General features: G+C 39.2%; 1 protein-coding gene across 1 annotated transcript in view; it reads right to left on the bottom strand.

The window, feature by feature from the left end:
- Positions 1-956: 956 nt before the first annotated feature.
- The window catches only part of KCNN2 (potassium calcium-activated channel subfamily N member 2), a 185,767-nt gene continuing 170,759 nt past the window's right edge, over positions 957-15,964 (bottom strand). The window contains exons 7-9 of the mRNA XM_060091854.1: positions 10,659-10,786; positions 4,121-4,190; positions 957-1,244 (exon numbers count right to left, since the gene is read on the bottom strand). Coding sequence (XP_059947837.1) covers positions 957-1,244; positions 4,121-4,190; positions 10,659-10,786 — 486 coding nt within the window. The remainder of the gene's footprint in view (positions 1,245-4,120; positions 4,191-10,658; positions 10,787-15,964) is intronic.

The following is a 15,964-nucleotide window of genomic DNA, read 5'->3' as shown; positions in this document are numbered from 1 at the left end:
TGTACCAAACATGTAAACACAGACCAAGAGTACAGACCATTTGCCAGATGGTATGTGACATGTTAAGAGTTACACTCATTTATGTTGATTATGCTATTAGGAGCTACGCAATCACATGTATATGTGAATAAGCATGTGTGTAATCCAAACACTTAGAGTGCATCACGGGTCCCTCATGATAAATAAATACATGTGAAGAGATGAAATAAGTAGTTTAGATCTAAAATTCTGCAACATTAGTTCATAGACAGTGGTACACCCTGATACTTTCTTCAAGTAAATTTGCTGGTAAGCTGGGAATAAAATAATTCTTGAAAGCATCTGTGCCCCTAGTTTATCTATAGGCTTTGATGTAACAGCATCACTTTCCACATAATTTGGAAACAAACTGAATTAGAAATGAGACATGGTGAACTCAAAAAGAATAGTAAGCTGGCTGGGTCAAATGGTTTTGACTATAATATTTCATAATGAGAGAAAAGTCTTAGTGACTAGGGTATGGAGTAATTGAAAAGTTTCTTCCAACTGGCAAACTGGGAAATAAAAATGATCAACATGCATCAGGTGATAATCAGTCATTTCACCTTGAAAATAATGTGAGAAGTGAACCTTTAGAAATCTCAAGTGACCAAACAAGTATGTGCAGAAATTAACTTTTTTTTATTATATATCATATAATGTAGTAGTAAAGTCTGAAGTGCATGAATAAAAAGTTAGTGAAATTACAGGAGGAACAATCTATATAGCAATAATAGGTGCATTCCCTGTGCATCTGAAAGAAAAAAAAAAAAAGAGTTTTCACTCATTTTGGCCTAAAACTTAGTGTTCAGGTTCCCAGGATTCTGACATCAGAACCCGGATAACACTGATTAGAACCATAGGGGCTTTACAATAAAAGCTAAAATATTGACCATATGATGGCAAAAAGTCTTATTTTGTGGTTAACTGATTCTCTTCTAGCTACTCTCTGATGAAGTTGGTGGTGCTGTAGAGGAGGACCGCCGCCTCCTTGACGAGGACCGGGACCGCTCAGCATCGTAGGGGACATGCTTGTCGTAGTTCTCCATCTGAGCCTCGAGGAAATCTCTCTGTTGCTGCCTCATGGTCTGGCTTATGATCCCAGGTAGGGCATGGATGCTACCAATCAAAGTCTCTAATTTGGTTTCCAGGGTAACGATCCTCTTCTCAAAGTCTTCACTCCTTTCATTTAAGTCGGAAATCATGTCATACATGATGTTCTGGGTCTAGAAAACAGGATTGAGAGAATAAACAGATGAAGAGCGAAGGTTTAATTACACTTGCCCTGGAAGCAAACTATCAATTCTCAGAGCTTGAGGGCTGGTCTCCTTTCGGTGACATGCAATGCAACAGTGGGGTCAGCTAACTGAACACTTGACATGGCAAAACAAATTCAGTGTGTCCGTTCAATGCCAGGATTTAGGAAAGAAAGATCTTAGGCCTTAATTTGATCCAGTTGCAGAAAATGGTGTGCAGGTATTGCTGGTGGTATGTTGAAGGATTTTAGGTGGTGTGCAGGTAGACAAACATGTTTTGATTTCATATTTATGTATATATTTTAATGGTTGTTAGAAAAGTTAGCATGTCAAATTCATTTTGCAACATGTAATACTAATTAGGGCAAGGCTGATTTTTAAAAACAAGCCGATTTAAAGAACAATACATAACAGTACAGATGGTATTGGGATGTAGCAGAAATTTTGAGCGTGGAATATGAATGAAGTTTAGGACAAACTGATTTGATCAAGTAATTTCATAACTTAAAGCAATTAAAAATTCCTGAATATCTTTTTGCTCTCCTATGTTCCAAATTACAGGCTCTCCATTGGGTCAAATAGCATTTTTATAGATAACTACTGAGAGAATAAAAGTTAGGGGAGACACTAAAGTTACCAGTCCACCTTGTTGGCTATGGCTGAATCAGAACTAAGTGGTTTGAAATAGGAAAATGCTTTTGGTGTCCTAGAGAATTTTGCAATTGGTTGTCCTGATCAAAGGGTATTCATAACTCTGACTCCCAGTTATAGTTCTGGAAATAGCCAGGAGATGGGGAAAGAAGACCTCAGCGCTGATCAGCTCAGAGCCAGAGAGGGAAGGGGGTGGCCAAGAAGGGAAGGCTGGAGACATTAACCTTAGCCCAGTGCAGCCTTTCCCAAGCCTAGACCCCTTTGGCTAAGCCTGTCCTCCTATCTTATTTCCCTCTATAATATGTGCTCTTATCCTGCTTAACAACCTCTTAATGGTGATAAATGATGACGAACGGATTAAATAAGGGAGTTACTGTTCGGAACACAGGCACCACCTTTGAGTTTCGCCAGGAAGACAGAGTGCATTAACTTTAGACTATATGAGAGCAACATCCACTTGTTCAGAAAATACTGAACCCTTATGGCATGGATAGTCCTGCAAACATAATAAGCATGGCGCTAAAGAAATAATTGAGGGGCTTCTCTGGTGGTGCAGTGGTTAAAGAATCTGCCTGCCAATGCAGGGGACACAGGTTCTAGCCCTGGTCTGGGAAGTTCCCACATGCCACAGAGCAGCTAGGCCTATGTGCCACAACTACTAAGACTGCACTCTAGAGCCCATGAGCCACAACTACTGAGCCCACGTGTCTAGAGCCCGTGCTCTGTAACAAGAGAAGCCACCACAATGAGAAGCCCATGTACCACAACTAAGTAGCCCCCACTAGCCGCAACTAGAGGAAAAAACCTACGTGCAGCAACGAAGACCCAACACAGCCAAAAAAAAAATAAATAATTGAAAGACACAGACTCTTGCCTCATAGATATATAATTTTACTTCAAGAGTATATCTATTATATATAATAGTATATATAATATGTATTTATATATGCTATATTACATATAGTGAAATATATTATTTTCAAGGGGTCTCTTATTTTTTCATAAAAATACTCAATTTCTTTTATCATTTGATCTAGGAGTGGTGGAAGAACCTGCCCCATCTTTGTTCATGATGTGTCCCAGTGAGAACAATGTGTGTAAATACTGAGCACATCTTCAGGCCTCATATGTGTGTGCTGCCCAGCTTAAATGAATGATATATGATCTCCCAGGGGTAAGTCATTAAATACTTCACTTATCATCTTCTATGTATAAGATATCAAATATTCATCTTCAACATATTTATACAGTATGTATTATTGATATACATTTAAAAATGAATATAATTGTGTTATTTCATGGGACTAGGAAAAACAGATGTAATTTTTGGAGAATATACTGGAGGCTTTATAAAGGACATAGCAGTTATAGCAAACAAACAGCAGGACACAGGTCCAACTGAGAGTTGCCTCTTTCAAAGGATTCATGTTAACAGGCTCAACACTTATACATAAATCTATTCTAATGCCTGCTATAGAATTTATAACATTGAAAGGTAATGTTGTCATTGTTGACAAATATTCACATTTTGAAAGTGGAGTTCACTCGAGAGGAACAACCAAAAATAAACCAGATAAAGCATATAATTGTGATAGAAGAACTGGGGACTATTAATGTCCTTTTAAAAAGTGGTATGAAGACCTTGAATAGTCAAAACAACCTTGAGAAAGAAGAAAGGTGCTGGAGAAATCAGGCTCCCTGACTTCAGACTATACTAAAAATCTACAGTCATCAAGACAGTATGGCACTGGCACAAAAATAGACATGTAGATCAATGGAACAGGATAGAAAGCCTGTTGCTTAAAATATATAAAAAATAATTTTATTGATGAGTCCTATTTAGCCCTGAACCTCATAGTAAAACCCAGGACGTGGTTCTGCTCTCATAGAGATGAGACTAAACTACATATAAGCATCCCAAAAGTACTATCTCATAGTCCACTTACGTTTCTTACTGAACTTCCAAATCACTGCAAGTAGGAAAGCTTTTGGAATGGGGTTGAACAATGTATGTAGGGAAAGTGCATATTAAGTAAGAGTTTCACAAGAATTCTTATAAGTTGGGCCATCATGTCAGCATGGTTTGTTGGTTTAATTTGTTAAATAAGTTTGGGGTGGCCTCCTCCTGAAGCATTATTGATTTCTATGCAGTGGTTAGTTCCAATGCAGTCATGAGGGCTGAGACCCCAGCTTACCTTTGCCAGGTCCACCAAGGTATTTGCTTGATCATTCAGTTTCCTCTGCTCCATTTTTACACTTCTTAATCTAAAAGACAGAATCTGAAGTCAGAAAGGTTCCTTTTCTTCCCTACGACTATCATAAGCCTTCCAAAGAGCATGCACAAAATTGACAAGAGCAAATAACTGCATGGATAATGCCTTGAATATTTGGCGTAAAGTCCAAACTGGTTGTGTATCTGGTACAATGAGAAGCATGCTTCCCCAACACCGCAAGAAGAAAGGGACAGAGAAAGAGATGAGGTGTCCTTAGAACAACTATTTACTAGGTAGTTAAAGTTGAGCTGAGAAAGGCTCATAAGGATTTAACCATATGAGAAAAACCAAAACATTCCTTAAAGACCCAGTATCATGACAAATAGACATAGGAAGAAAATTGCAAAGCAACTGGAATTTTATCAATGTTGGAAGCAGTGAGCACCTTCCTATGCCTATGTGACCAGATACAGGTGTTAGCCCTGTTTAGTCTGAAATGGATTGGGTTAGGTATTTGAACCTGATGAAACACAGTGATAAGTGAGATTCTCATTAGCAAAGATAAAACTTTTATTCAACCAGCAGCAAGATAACTCAAAACACATAATTCTCTTATTCATCATTGTATTTCACTTGACTTTTATCTTAAACTGCCATTGAATTTGAAGGGAAGCCAAAGCCATTTCCTTGGGAGAACTTCCTTTAATTTTTACTGTAGATAAAGGCACAGGACAATTAAAATGCCTGACAGGTGGGATCTCTTCTACTGGTAAAGTTACCTTTAGAAACTTTTAAATGTCAATGTGTATATCTGATTGACAGTCAAAAAGCTGGTTTTCTTAAAGACACATTCTGAATGAGTACCTACTATTCCTTAACTTATTCACAGTAATATTTCAACAAACATTTACTCAGTGCTTGTTTTGTAGCAAGAAATTAAGATTTTCCAACCAGAGAAAAGTAGTTGATTGTCCTTTAAGCCAACAATTCAAAGCCATGCTCCAAATGAGAAGCAGGTCTCTCTGAGCTACTTTGTGAAAAATCCACGCTAACCTTATTACTTTGATGACGAATCCTTTACAAAGTATAGTGTTAATGCTGGAGAGAGTACGCTTGAGTATTTCCCAATTTAAATTAAAGGTAATTGGTTAAAGGGATAAAAAAAATCACAGGGCAAGATTTTACTGCCAGGGAGATTTTTGTAACACATGTTCATGATGCTCAGTGATCTTGCTCTGAAATGTGGATATCCAATATGTCACCAAATCTGCTCCACAGTGAAGAGACAGTGCCTTCTGCCAGTAAGAGTTGAACTGACACCTGCTTACAACATGATCTTTAACAGTCTGAAACAGTTTAAGGTTAGAACTTGTGACTATGTGTTTCTTTATTAGAAGACTTGGAACTAATTTAACTGGCTCCTTTTTATGCTATTATAGTGATGGAATATGTTTTAGTCTAAAAGAAATTTACAAACATATATTTAAATCTAATATGTTGTGGAGAAATGTTTCTCTAAGTACTTACAAGGGTTAAAATTCTTGATGTGTGCCTTTTAAAAACAAGTCAAAAAAACTAAAAAACCACAACAAAAAACCCAAGCAAATCATCTTTAAACATATGTGGGTCATTACAGAGAAATGTTCTAGAAAGACTAAGTGTCAGACATGTAGTCTGTCCTCCTTGGCCCTAACCTGACATTCAGTTTCTTCATGTATGAAAAGAAGAGGGTTCAATTAGGACTTTGCTTTTGAAGTGCTGGATTTATACCAATAGAGGTGTTCTAGATGACTAAATGATACTCAAACAAGACATTAAGCAATACTAAAACAGATGGAGAGAGAGTTATTCCCTTTAATTCTCTTCCATTTCTTGATTATTATAAGAAAAATGTCTCAGGCTAGTCCTATCCTGTTTTTATCTCCTAACAAACACCTGCTCTTCCCCTGTTTTTAAAAAAAGAGGGGGCAGAATCTCAGCTCAGAGCTTTCTGCAGGCAACAGCTTGTGGCTAGAATTCAATACCAGTGTTTCAGTTGTCGACTGATGTTACCTTTACCTCCCTCTCCTTGCTGGCAGTGATATATTTTTAAATCCACTTATGATAGGGATTTATATCAAGCTTTCTTTTCAAATTTAGGTAAGTCATAGCAGAGTTGGCACATGAAGTTCGGGGACATCAGAGCGGAAGCCTCCAGCAACTTGTGAGGGTAGCACAGCCCTGAGCCCTACTAGCCTGGTTGAAGGGCCGACGCTGGTCCCTTGGCTGAGGTGGGTCCTTCCTCTTCCAAACACCAGAGCCTACTTTACTTCTCTTGGATTACTCACTTATGTTTCTGACAGTAGAATTTTGCCCATCTTATATTCTGCTAATCTGGAAAGCTGACATAGAGTAGCCCTGAACTTAAATCGTCTTGCCTTGTTGCTGCTTAGACTGCCTTAAAGGTAGGAGAACTGGTACAAAAAGCCTACATAAGCTGCAGCTGCCAGAATAAAAGGTAACATGCAGTTGTGTATTTTACTGCTTCCCCCCACCCACCCCGCCCCAAAGAAAGAAGAATAAGAAACATATGTTGATTTCTTCCTTGTGAACTTCACTTATCACAGGAAAATATCATGATTTTGGAACACATTTCCATAGCAGCAATCAGACTACTAAAATTCACAAATAAAGGATCCACTTGGGTGCATGCAGCCAGTAGAAAATTCTGCGAATGTTGAAAGGAGCGGCTCACACAACTTACTTCCGAGCTCTATTTTCATTTTGTTGAAATAAAAAGACAAAACAAAAGAAAAGAAACTGTAAAATATTCTGGAACAAAATAACACAGAGTGCTGTTCATTCATGCACAGGGGGCTCGATTCATTAGCTGGAAGGTCCTGTTAAGATTCTGCAGGATTTTGGCATATTGATCAGAAAGAAACGCTATGCCATTATGTTATCATCCTTCTGCATCACTACTATACTCCCCCACCTGAAAGCACATAGCTTCCTCCAGAACTAGAGTTCGGAAGGAAGAAGTTGTATAAAGTCATCTTGGCCTCTTTGAAACATGATGTTCAAGTAAACAATAGGAGACATTTTTGCCTAGTATGAATAGGATATGGTTACAAAGATAATATTCTAAACAATAGGATTATAATTTTTTGAGGGGGGTATGTCTTTTCCAAGTTGGGGCTATTGAGAAGTCAGGGCTATTGAGAAGCCTGGTCTTCTGAAAGGGGGGTAACCTAACACTCTTCTGTTATAGACATCACGTTTATTGGATTTCTTGGCTGTGAGACAAGTTCATGTTAATTGATGGGTCTCTAGCTGAGACCGAAGAATGAGAAACTGTCAAGTTGATACCAGAAAAAGTGGTTGAAGTTACAGAAACAGAATGCTTCATGGCACTAAGTGACGATCCCCAAAGACAGCTATGTTACTGAAAAGAGGACACAGGCCTGCAGAGTTAGGCATCCATCAGAGACTAGCAAGGTCATGTATCCAGGAGAGAGGCTGGGAAAAGAGAAGGAGAGTTGAGATAGAGGAGGCTGGTAGAAGGGGAGAGAGCTACTGCAAAAGCTCTCTGGACAAATCAGAGGAGAGCAGAGGCCAGGAGAGCTCTAGCAAGTCAACTGGTACATTTTTCCTCAAGTGGCAAGGTCCGATTTCACCCGGTGCTGCCTGACAAGGCTGGGGCAGTAAAGGCCTTGCCCTTAGGAATCGAGCCCTGTGTGCTTTCATGTATGCCTTCACTCACTAAGTTCAGTGAAAGATAATTATGGATAATTAGCATACCCTATCCACACCCAGCCCATCTACTTTTCACAAAGTATAAGTACCCTCCCACCTCAAAGGAAACCCAACAGCCCCAAAACTAATTTATAAAACAATTCAGAACATTTTTGCGTTGTTTAAAGCTCATCTACTTTAGAAGTACACAAGGCTACAGAAGAAACAATGAGAAATGTCTGAAAGAAGCAGAAGAATCACATGTGGTTTCCTCTGTTACTCTACCCAAAAGCAGCATGCTGAACAACGCATGTAACCTATACCACGAAACCCTTCAGATCATGTCAGTACAGCTTGTAGCAATACGCCAATTGCCTAGGGACAGTTTTTACACTGAGTTTCACCAAAGATTTTTTGCCTAACATTTTATTATAAGAATGTTCAAACCTAAAGCAAAGTTGAAAAAATTTTATAATGACCACCCATAAATTGTTCCCCAGGGTTTTGAGTGTGAATGTATTCCAAACTTAAGAGTTCTATGACAATTTATATAAATATAGAAATACTCACTATTTACACATGGCTACAGAATTATATGACAAAAATTGTCAAAGTGTTTGCTTTTTTTTTGATTATATGGAAATTTATCAATGGCATCAAAGGCGAGTCACATTTCATTACATATTGAACAGGTAAGTTACACTAACAGGAAGGGACACAAATACAGTCCTGGAGGAAATGGGATGTGTGGATGCTCAACCCAAAGACTGACCCACTTGCCTACTTCCACGTCATCTCACATCCTTTCCATCCTGGGACACCACATTTTCTCACACCCGCAAAGGTAAGTTTTCTTTTTAATAGATCTGAACAATATAGGTTAGTATCGAAACATTCAAAGTACAAAGAATGATTTCTCCACAGTATACCATGTGTAACCTCTTGTATGAATGTTGGGGTTATTGTGTTGTACAGTTTGGGGGCTGTAGGAATGATCACTCTACCAGGAAATTTTACCAGGTGACCCTTGAGGGAGAGGTAAAGGCTCAGGATCTCTCAGGGGACCCACTCTCTTAGGTCTAAGCTTCAAGGAGTCAAGATGTGGAGGCAAGTGGTCCTAGGTGGTGGCACTTGGTTATAAAGGTAGCTGTGAGCTCCAGGGAGCGAATTCCTGCTTGTGAGCCAGATCAAATACAACGTTCCTCTCTGTGTTTTTCACTTCTACTCTCTCCCAGACTTTGACAGAGTACTATCTTAAACTTCTTTTCCTTATATGGGGAAAATGCATAGTTGTGTGTCCAGTCAAGTCCCAGAGCTAAAGGAGAAATAATGTCACTTTGGTGTTGGTGTCAGCAAGGGAAAGAACATGTGTGAATTGCTAAGAGTAGCAATGAGGACCAGCTACTCTACCATATGTGCAGAGTCTCCTATTTTAGAGCTCAGGGTACTTGGATTTTATTTTCATTAAGAAAGGTAGCAGGGGCTTTCCTGGTGGCGCAGTGGTTGAGGGTCCGCCTGCTGATGCAGGGGACGCGGGTTCGTGCCCTGGTCCGGGAGGATCCCACATGCCGCGGAGCGGCTGGGCCCGTGAGCCATGGCCGCTGAGCCTGCGCGTCTGGCCGCAGCAGTGAGAGGCCTACGTACCGCAAAAAAAAAAAAAAAAAAAAAGAAAGGTAGCAACTTCTATACAAGTACATGTATGTCTATAATTATAGACATATTCCACATTTTCAGTGATACCTATTTAAAAAGGAGAGTGGATGGCAGGTGAAGAGGTAAGAGATGAATGCTTGGTGATTTTCAACGGAATGTGAGTGAAATGTACATATGAATTCCCTAAATATGTAAAATTAACACTTCAGCCTCAGAGCTTCCTGTCTGCTGTACTAATTAGCTCTAAGAAAACACATCTTCCTTTCTAATCAGGATACCTAGTATTTACCTACCTTTCCATGATTACCCTGGTAGGTTGCATGAGAAAAGCCACTTTTCTGACCCACAAAATGTGATGCGTCTGCCCTGCCCCATATAGAAATGGCATTAAGAGCAAGGCTGCATGGCATCATAACTGACACCCGCATAATGTACTTACGGTAAGGATGCTGCCAGCCTGGGGGAGAAAGACCTGGTGCTTTCAAATTATCATTGAAACTTGCTAGATAGAGATTTGTACTTTACAAGTCTATGATGGTAGGTATAACAATAAAATGGTACGAAGGACTTAAACAACTTGAATAACAGTGGCCTCGATAAAGTCAGAATAATGACTGCAAGGTCTATAGGAACTCTAAAATCTATAATGAACACGTAGCATCTAGAAAATCCCCCAAGTCCTGATTAAAAACTAATTTAAAAATTCGAGTATTAAGTCAATTGTATGTACTACCTTCATACAAAGATGCTTGGCAGTATGTTAAAATGTCTGGGTGGATCATAACATGTTAAATTTCTTTAAAGACTCTGTAGTAGATACAAACTAAACATCTTAGAGCAAACTATATGAATAAGTAAATCAAGAAATACAATTTTCACTGAAATTATTGCTTCTATCTAAAAAAAGAAACTGAATAGACACTTTATATTATGTGACTATTCTCCCAATAATAAATGATTTTTAATCATCAAATGAACTGACAAATGAAATCCTGAGAAAAATTATGGAATTATTAAAATGCCAAATAACGTCTTCTGGGAACAACCATGATAATGTTCTCTTTTTCCCTCCCTCATGAAAGAAGAATAAGCAGGTGCAAGAATTAAAACCCAGAGATACAAATGCAGAGTGAAAGAGGAGAATGGTACTTACTGATGAATAGCTTGCAAGAATTTCCGTTGATGTTTTCTGACTTTTGCATGATCAATCTTTTTTACTAGCTTTGTATTTTTGTAGATTAGCCATGTTTCCCTGAGTACATTGGCAGCTGCATTTTTCACCTGTTAGGAAAAGAAACAAACACAGCAGTTGATAAATTCCAGAGCAGAATCCTTTGCAACTTGGCTGGGTGTCATACTCTTCATCCCAATGATCATGGTAAGCTCTAGCACTGTTCAGTAACTGTATCTCAAAAATTTTTTTCTTGACTCTGTGCCTTTTTAAAAGTACCTGTATTGGGCCTCCCTGGTGGCGCAAGTGGTTGAGAGTCTGCCTGCCGATGCAGGGGATACGGGTTCGTGCCCCGGTCTGGGAGGATCCCATATGCCGCGGAGCGGCTGGGCCCGTGAGCCATGGCCGCTGAGCCTGTGCGTCCGGAGCCTGCGCGTCCGGAGCCTGTGCTCCACAACGGGGGAGGCCACAACAGTGAGAGGCCCGCATACCGCAAAAAAAAAAAAAAAAAAAAAAAAAAAAAGTACCTGTATCTGTCTGGGAATGCTTACCTTGAAATATGAGGGGCTAATGATCTCTTTTGGAGCTAACTTCTACTCTACCCCATGAGGAACCTTTCAACTACCTTTTCTTTTTTTTTTTTTTTAAATCAAGAGGTGCTGCTTTCTTCACCTTGTATCGCAGTTGCTCTCTCCATGTTCTTCATTTCCCTGGAGAAAGGCAAAATGCCAGAAGGCCAAGGTTAACCCTGTCCTTTGCAAGCTTGTGCGGCATTTCTGGCTGTGCACTACAGGAAGGGCATGTTTCCACTGCTGAATGTACAAGAAGACCCAGTCATCCAGCCTCCCAGGTGACTTAGCAAATTGCATGCTTGTTAGCACACTTTAATCAACTGACAGAGAATCTGTGTTGTCATGATTTTGTTGGTAATTTAAATATACTGCGTTTCACACGGACAGGACAAACCTGAAGGATAAAGGCATTATAGTAACAATGCCAAGACTTACTGCAGCTGATGGAAGGTGTGAATACTTCTTAGTGAGACTTCAATCACTTGTTTTCTTGATACTTTCAAGTCTTCAAAGATTCCTGCAAGTTGGTAAGCCCTCTTCCTTGCTCACAAGGCAAGAACTGATGACCCAGAGCTTTCACTTGTGCTTGTTGTTAGCTACTTATTCTGGGAAGTTGAGTCATTTAATTCTTTTGAGTGATGGATAAAGGATGTCTCAAAAGGAGAGCTGCAGGCTAGAGGGGGGCTGGGTGGAGGAAGACAACTTTTTAAAGACAGGCAGCGTGGTGGGGTAAGACAGAACAGTGAACTGGGCTTCAGAAATGGGTTCTAAGTTCTTGACTGTGGACCAACCAAGTCAGGTCAAGGAGACAAGCTAAGCTTGCAGGATTTTAGTTTGCTCTAACATGAGAAGGTTAGAGAGAATTATTGTTAAACTCCTTTTCAGCACTTAGATTTACAATAAGGAAGAGTATTAAAATTTACCAAAACTATGGCCCAAGTATGTATGTGTATGTTTTCACTTTAGCAGAGAAAACATCAGGTTGGGTGGCTGATGGTGAACCCTTTTTCATGGCGCTGAGTTTTCTTTTTGAGTGAAATTGTATGGCTAGAACCCACTTTAAGAAAATGGCTGGTTTCTGAAGACTGCTTTTAGTTGTGACTTCCTCTGGATATTCATTAGACTCTGCATGGAGAACATTCTCCAACCAACAGAAAAATGAAACGCGGGATGTTGAGCACCAGCAGTGCATGTAAGTGACATGTCCACAGTGAAGTTAAAAGGTGTTCCAGTGAACTCTTGCTCTTTGTTCTTATGGAATCATTTCTCTTCCTCACAAGGTAAGAGTCACCATTCAGAAGGCTCTTCCATCTGACACTGGTCTCCTTTGCAAAGGTAAGGAACTGGATGTAGTGTAATTTGCTGAGGTTGGAGGACCTTGCTTTTATTTTTAATTAAAAACTTTTTACTTTATATCGGGGTATAGTTGATTAACAATGATGTGTTAGTTACGGGTGTACAGCAAAGTGATTCAGTTATAACCATTCAAGTATCCATTCTTTTGCAAATTATTTTCCCTTTTGGGTTATTACAGGATATTGAGCCGACTTCCCTGTGCTATGCAGTAGGTGCTTGGCGGTTATCTATTTTATAGACAGTAGTGTGTACACGTCAGTCCCAAACTCCCAATCTATCCCTCACCCCCACCCTTTCCCTCTGGTAAACCATAAATTCGTTCTCTAAGTTGCTGTTTCTGTTTTGTAAATAAGTTCATTTGTATCATTTTTCTTTTAGATTCTGCATATAATCGACATCATATGATGATATTTGTTTTTCTCTGTCTGACTACTTCACTTAGTATGATAATCTCCAGGTCCATCCATGTTGCTGCAGATGGCATTATTTCATTTTTTTATTTATGGCTGAGTAATATTCCATTGTTTATCTGTACCACATCTTCTTTATCCATTCCTCTGTTGATGGACATTTAGGTTGCTTTCTTGTCTTGGCTATTGTAAACAGTGTTGCAATGAACATTGGGGTGCATGTATCCTTTTGAATTATGGCTTTCTCTGGGTATATACACAGTAGTGGGATTGCTCGGTCATATGGTAGCTCTATTCTTAGTTTTTTTAAAGGAAACTCCATACTGCTCTCCACTGTTTTACCAATTTATATTCCCACCAACAGTGTAGGAGGGTTCCCGTTTCTCCACACCCTCTCCAGCATTTATTGTTTGTAGACTTTTTGATGATGGCCATTCTGACCCGTGTGAGGTGATACCTCATTGTAGTTTTGATTTGCATTTCTGTAAATAATGATGATGATGTGACGTTGAGCATCTTTTCATGTGCCTCCTGGCCATCTGTATGTCTTCTTTGGAGAAATGTCTATCTAGGTCTTCTGCCCATTTTTGGATTGGGCTGTTTTTTTTGATATTGAGGCACATGAGCTGTTTGTAAATTTTGGAGATTAATCCCTTGTCAGTTGCATCATCTGCAAATATTTTCTATTTTATGGGTTGTCTTTTCGTTTTGTTTATTGTTTCCTTTGCTGTGAAAAAGGTTTTGAGTTTAATTAGGTCCCATTTGTTTATTTATTTCCATAACTCCAGGAGACAGATCAAAAAAGATTTTGCTGCAATTTATGTCAAAGAATGTTCTTCCTATGTTTTCCTCTAAGAGTTTTACAGTGTCTGTGCTTACATTTAGGTCTTTAATCCATTTTGAGCTTATTTTTGGTGTTAGTGAGTATTCTAATTTCATTCTTTTACATGTAGCTGTCTAGTTACCCCAACGCCATTTATTGAAGAGACTGTCTTTTCTCCATTGTATATTCTTGTCTCCTCTGTCATAGCTTAATTGACCATAGGTGTGTGCGTTTATTTCTGGGCTTTCTATCCTGTTCCATTGATGTATATTTCTGTTTTGGGGCCAGTATCATACTGTTTTGATGACTGTAGATTTGTAGGAGGACCTTGCTTTTAAAGGGAGAGGAGTGGGAAGTGACTAGCCAGCACTGCCTGGGGTTGGGACAGACCCTCCCTGCTAGCAAGGAGAAGGGCTGGCTACTGGAAGTCTCAGCTCTCTGAGCAGATGTACTGCCTGGAGGACTGGTAAGGGCCCTGGTATATCCTCCCTCCCTGGTTTTATCAGCTCAAGACACAGAGTAAGAACCTAGAACACAGACCAGTGAGGCAGCGAGAAAACTGGGAAAGAAGTGATGAGACAAGAACACAGCAGTTGAACATAGCAGTGTTTGGAATAGAACACAGCAATTAATTTTGGTTTGGATTCTCATCTAAAGTCTATAAAATTTTCAAAGGTGATCCAATGCTTGTCCTTAATGTATTTTAAATGATTCTTTTTCTTTGGGATGGTGGGGGAATGACTGGAAGGGAGTAGGGAACCTCAATTTCAGAGTGTACTGTGGTGGGCGATAACCCCTGGACCTTATATTGTAGGATTTGTATTCACTAAACATGCAATGTAGATGACAGGCTGAAAAATAATTGACTCCACATCTGAAAATGAAATCCCTACAGCTGCTTTTAAGAACTGTGAAATATATCCATTTATGGCGAAACATCCCCTTTCTAACTAACTAACTCCCTTTCAAATACAGGAATAAATCTCTCAAAGCATCTTATTTAACTGCTACTTTTCAATACAGCAGAAACAAAACAATATATCCAAACATAGAAAAACTTATCCTCTACTGATAATAGTAGATTTTTTTCCTCCTCGGTTCCTCATAGAGTTGAAAGGGAACAGAAGACAGGGTGGAAACACCTCAGTGTTTTACAGGTTTGAAGGATGGGAATTGTTACATGAAAATGCTAATCCAAACTTACAGGAAAAACGGGGGAGAGGAGAAGTAGGTCTGTGCATTTGTGATCATTGAGATGAAAGTTTATTTGCAGTTAAGAACCCTGCTCTATAGTCATGTAACAATGTAACTCTGGAGCCCCTGCTCCACTTTCCAGGGCATTTACAAAGTTTTAGAGGTTACGTCATTGTTTCTCCCTAGCTCAGTGCCTTTGGCATAGCTGGTACTAAATAAATGTCTATGGTGTTAAATTTGGCACCATAGTAATTTGTATCATAAAAACTTCTAATCATAACCATAGATGCATATTTTATCAACCAAAGGACCCTCCTGATACGAAGGGTGTACAGGTTTAAAGACGAGACCTAGGATCTAAAGGGGTCAGAGCATTTCCATTTTTCAACAAATGTATTGAGTCTCTATCACTTGCTAGATACCCTGAGAGTTGGCACGAGGGATTCACAGATATCTCTCAATAATTAGTAGCTGTATTATATGTTGCCAATTAATGTCCCAGTGCCACTATGAAATATAACTTATTTCCTCTACTTCACAGAACAAGGAAAGTGAAAGGTGGGCCCTTTCTTAACAGGAACCTTCTCTTCCTCTCTCCATTTCCTGTACCCCCAAAGACACACTCACACAGGGAAAAAGGAAAATAAGAACATTTGTTCTACCTCACTAATAGACATGTACACACTGCTATATTTAAAATATTGATAGATAACCAACAAGGACCTACTATAGCACAGGGAACTCTGCTCAATAGTCTGTAATGACCTAAGTGGGAAAATAATTTGAAAAAGAATAGATACATGTATATGTATAACTGAATCACTTTGCTGTACATCTGAAACTAACACAACATTGCAATCAACTATACTCCAATATAAACTAAAAATTAAAAAAAATAGTGGTCAACTCAAATGCAAGTCTTTTATCAGAAAA

The sequence above is a fragment of the Mesoplodon densirostris genome, chromosome 3 (assembly GCF_025265405.1).
Source record: "Mesoplodon densirostris isolate mMesDen1 chromosome 3, mMesDen1 primary haplotype, whole genome shotgun sequence".
NCBI lineage: Eukaryota > Metazoa > Chordata > Mammalia > Artiodactyla > Ziphiidae > Mesoplodon > Mesoplodon densirostris.
This window is presented reverse-complemented; position numbering and strand designations above follow the sequence as displayed.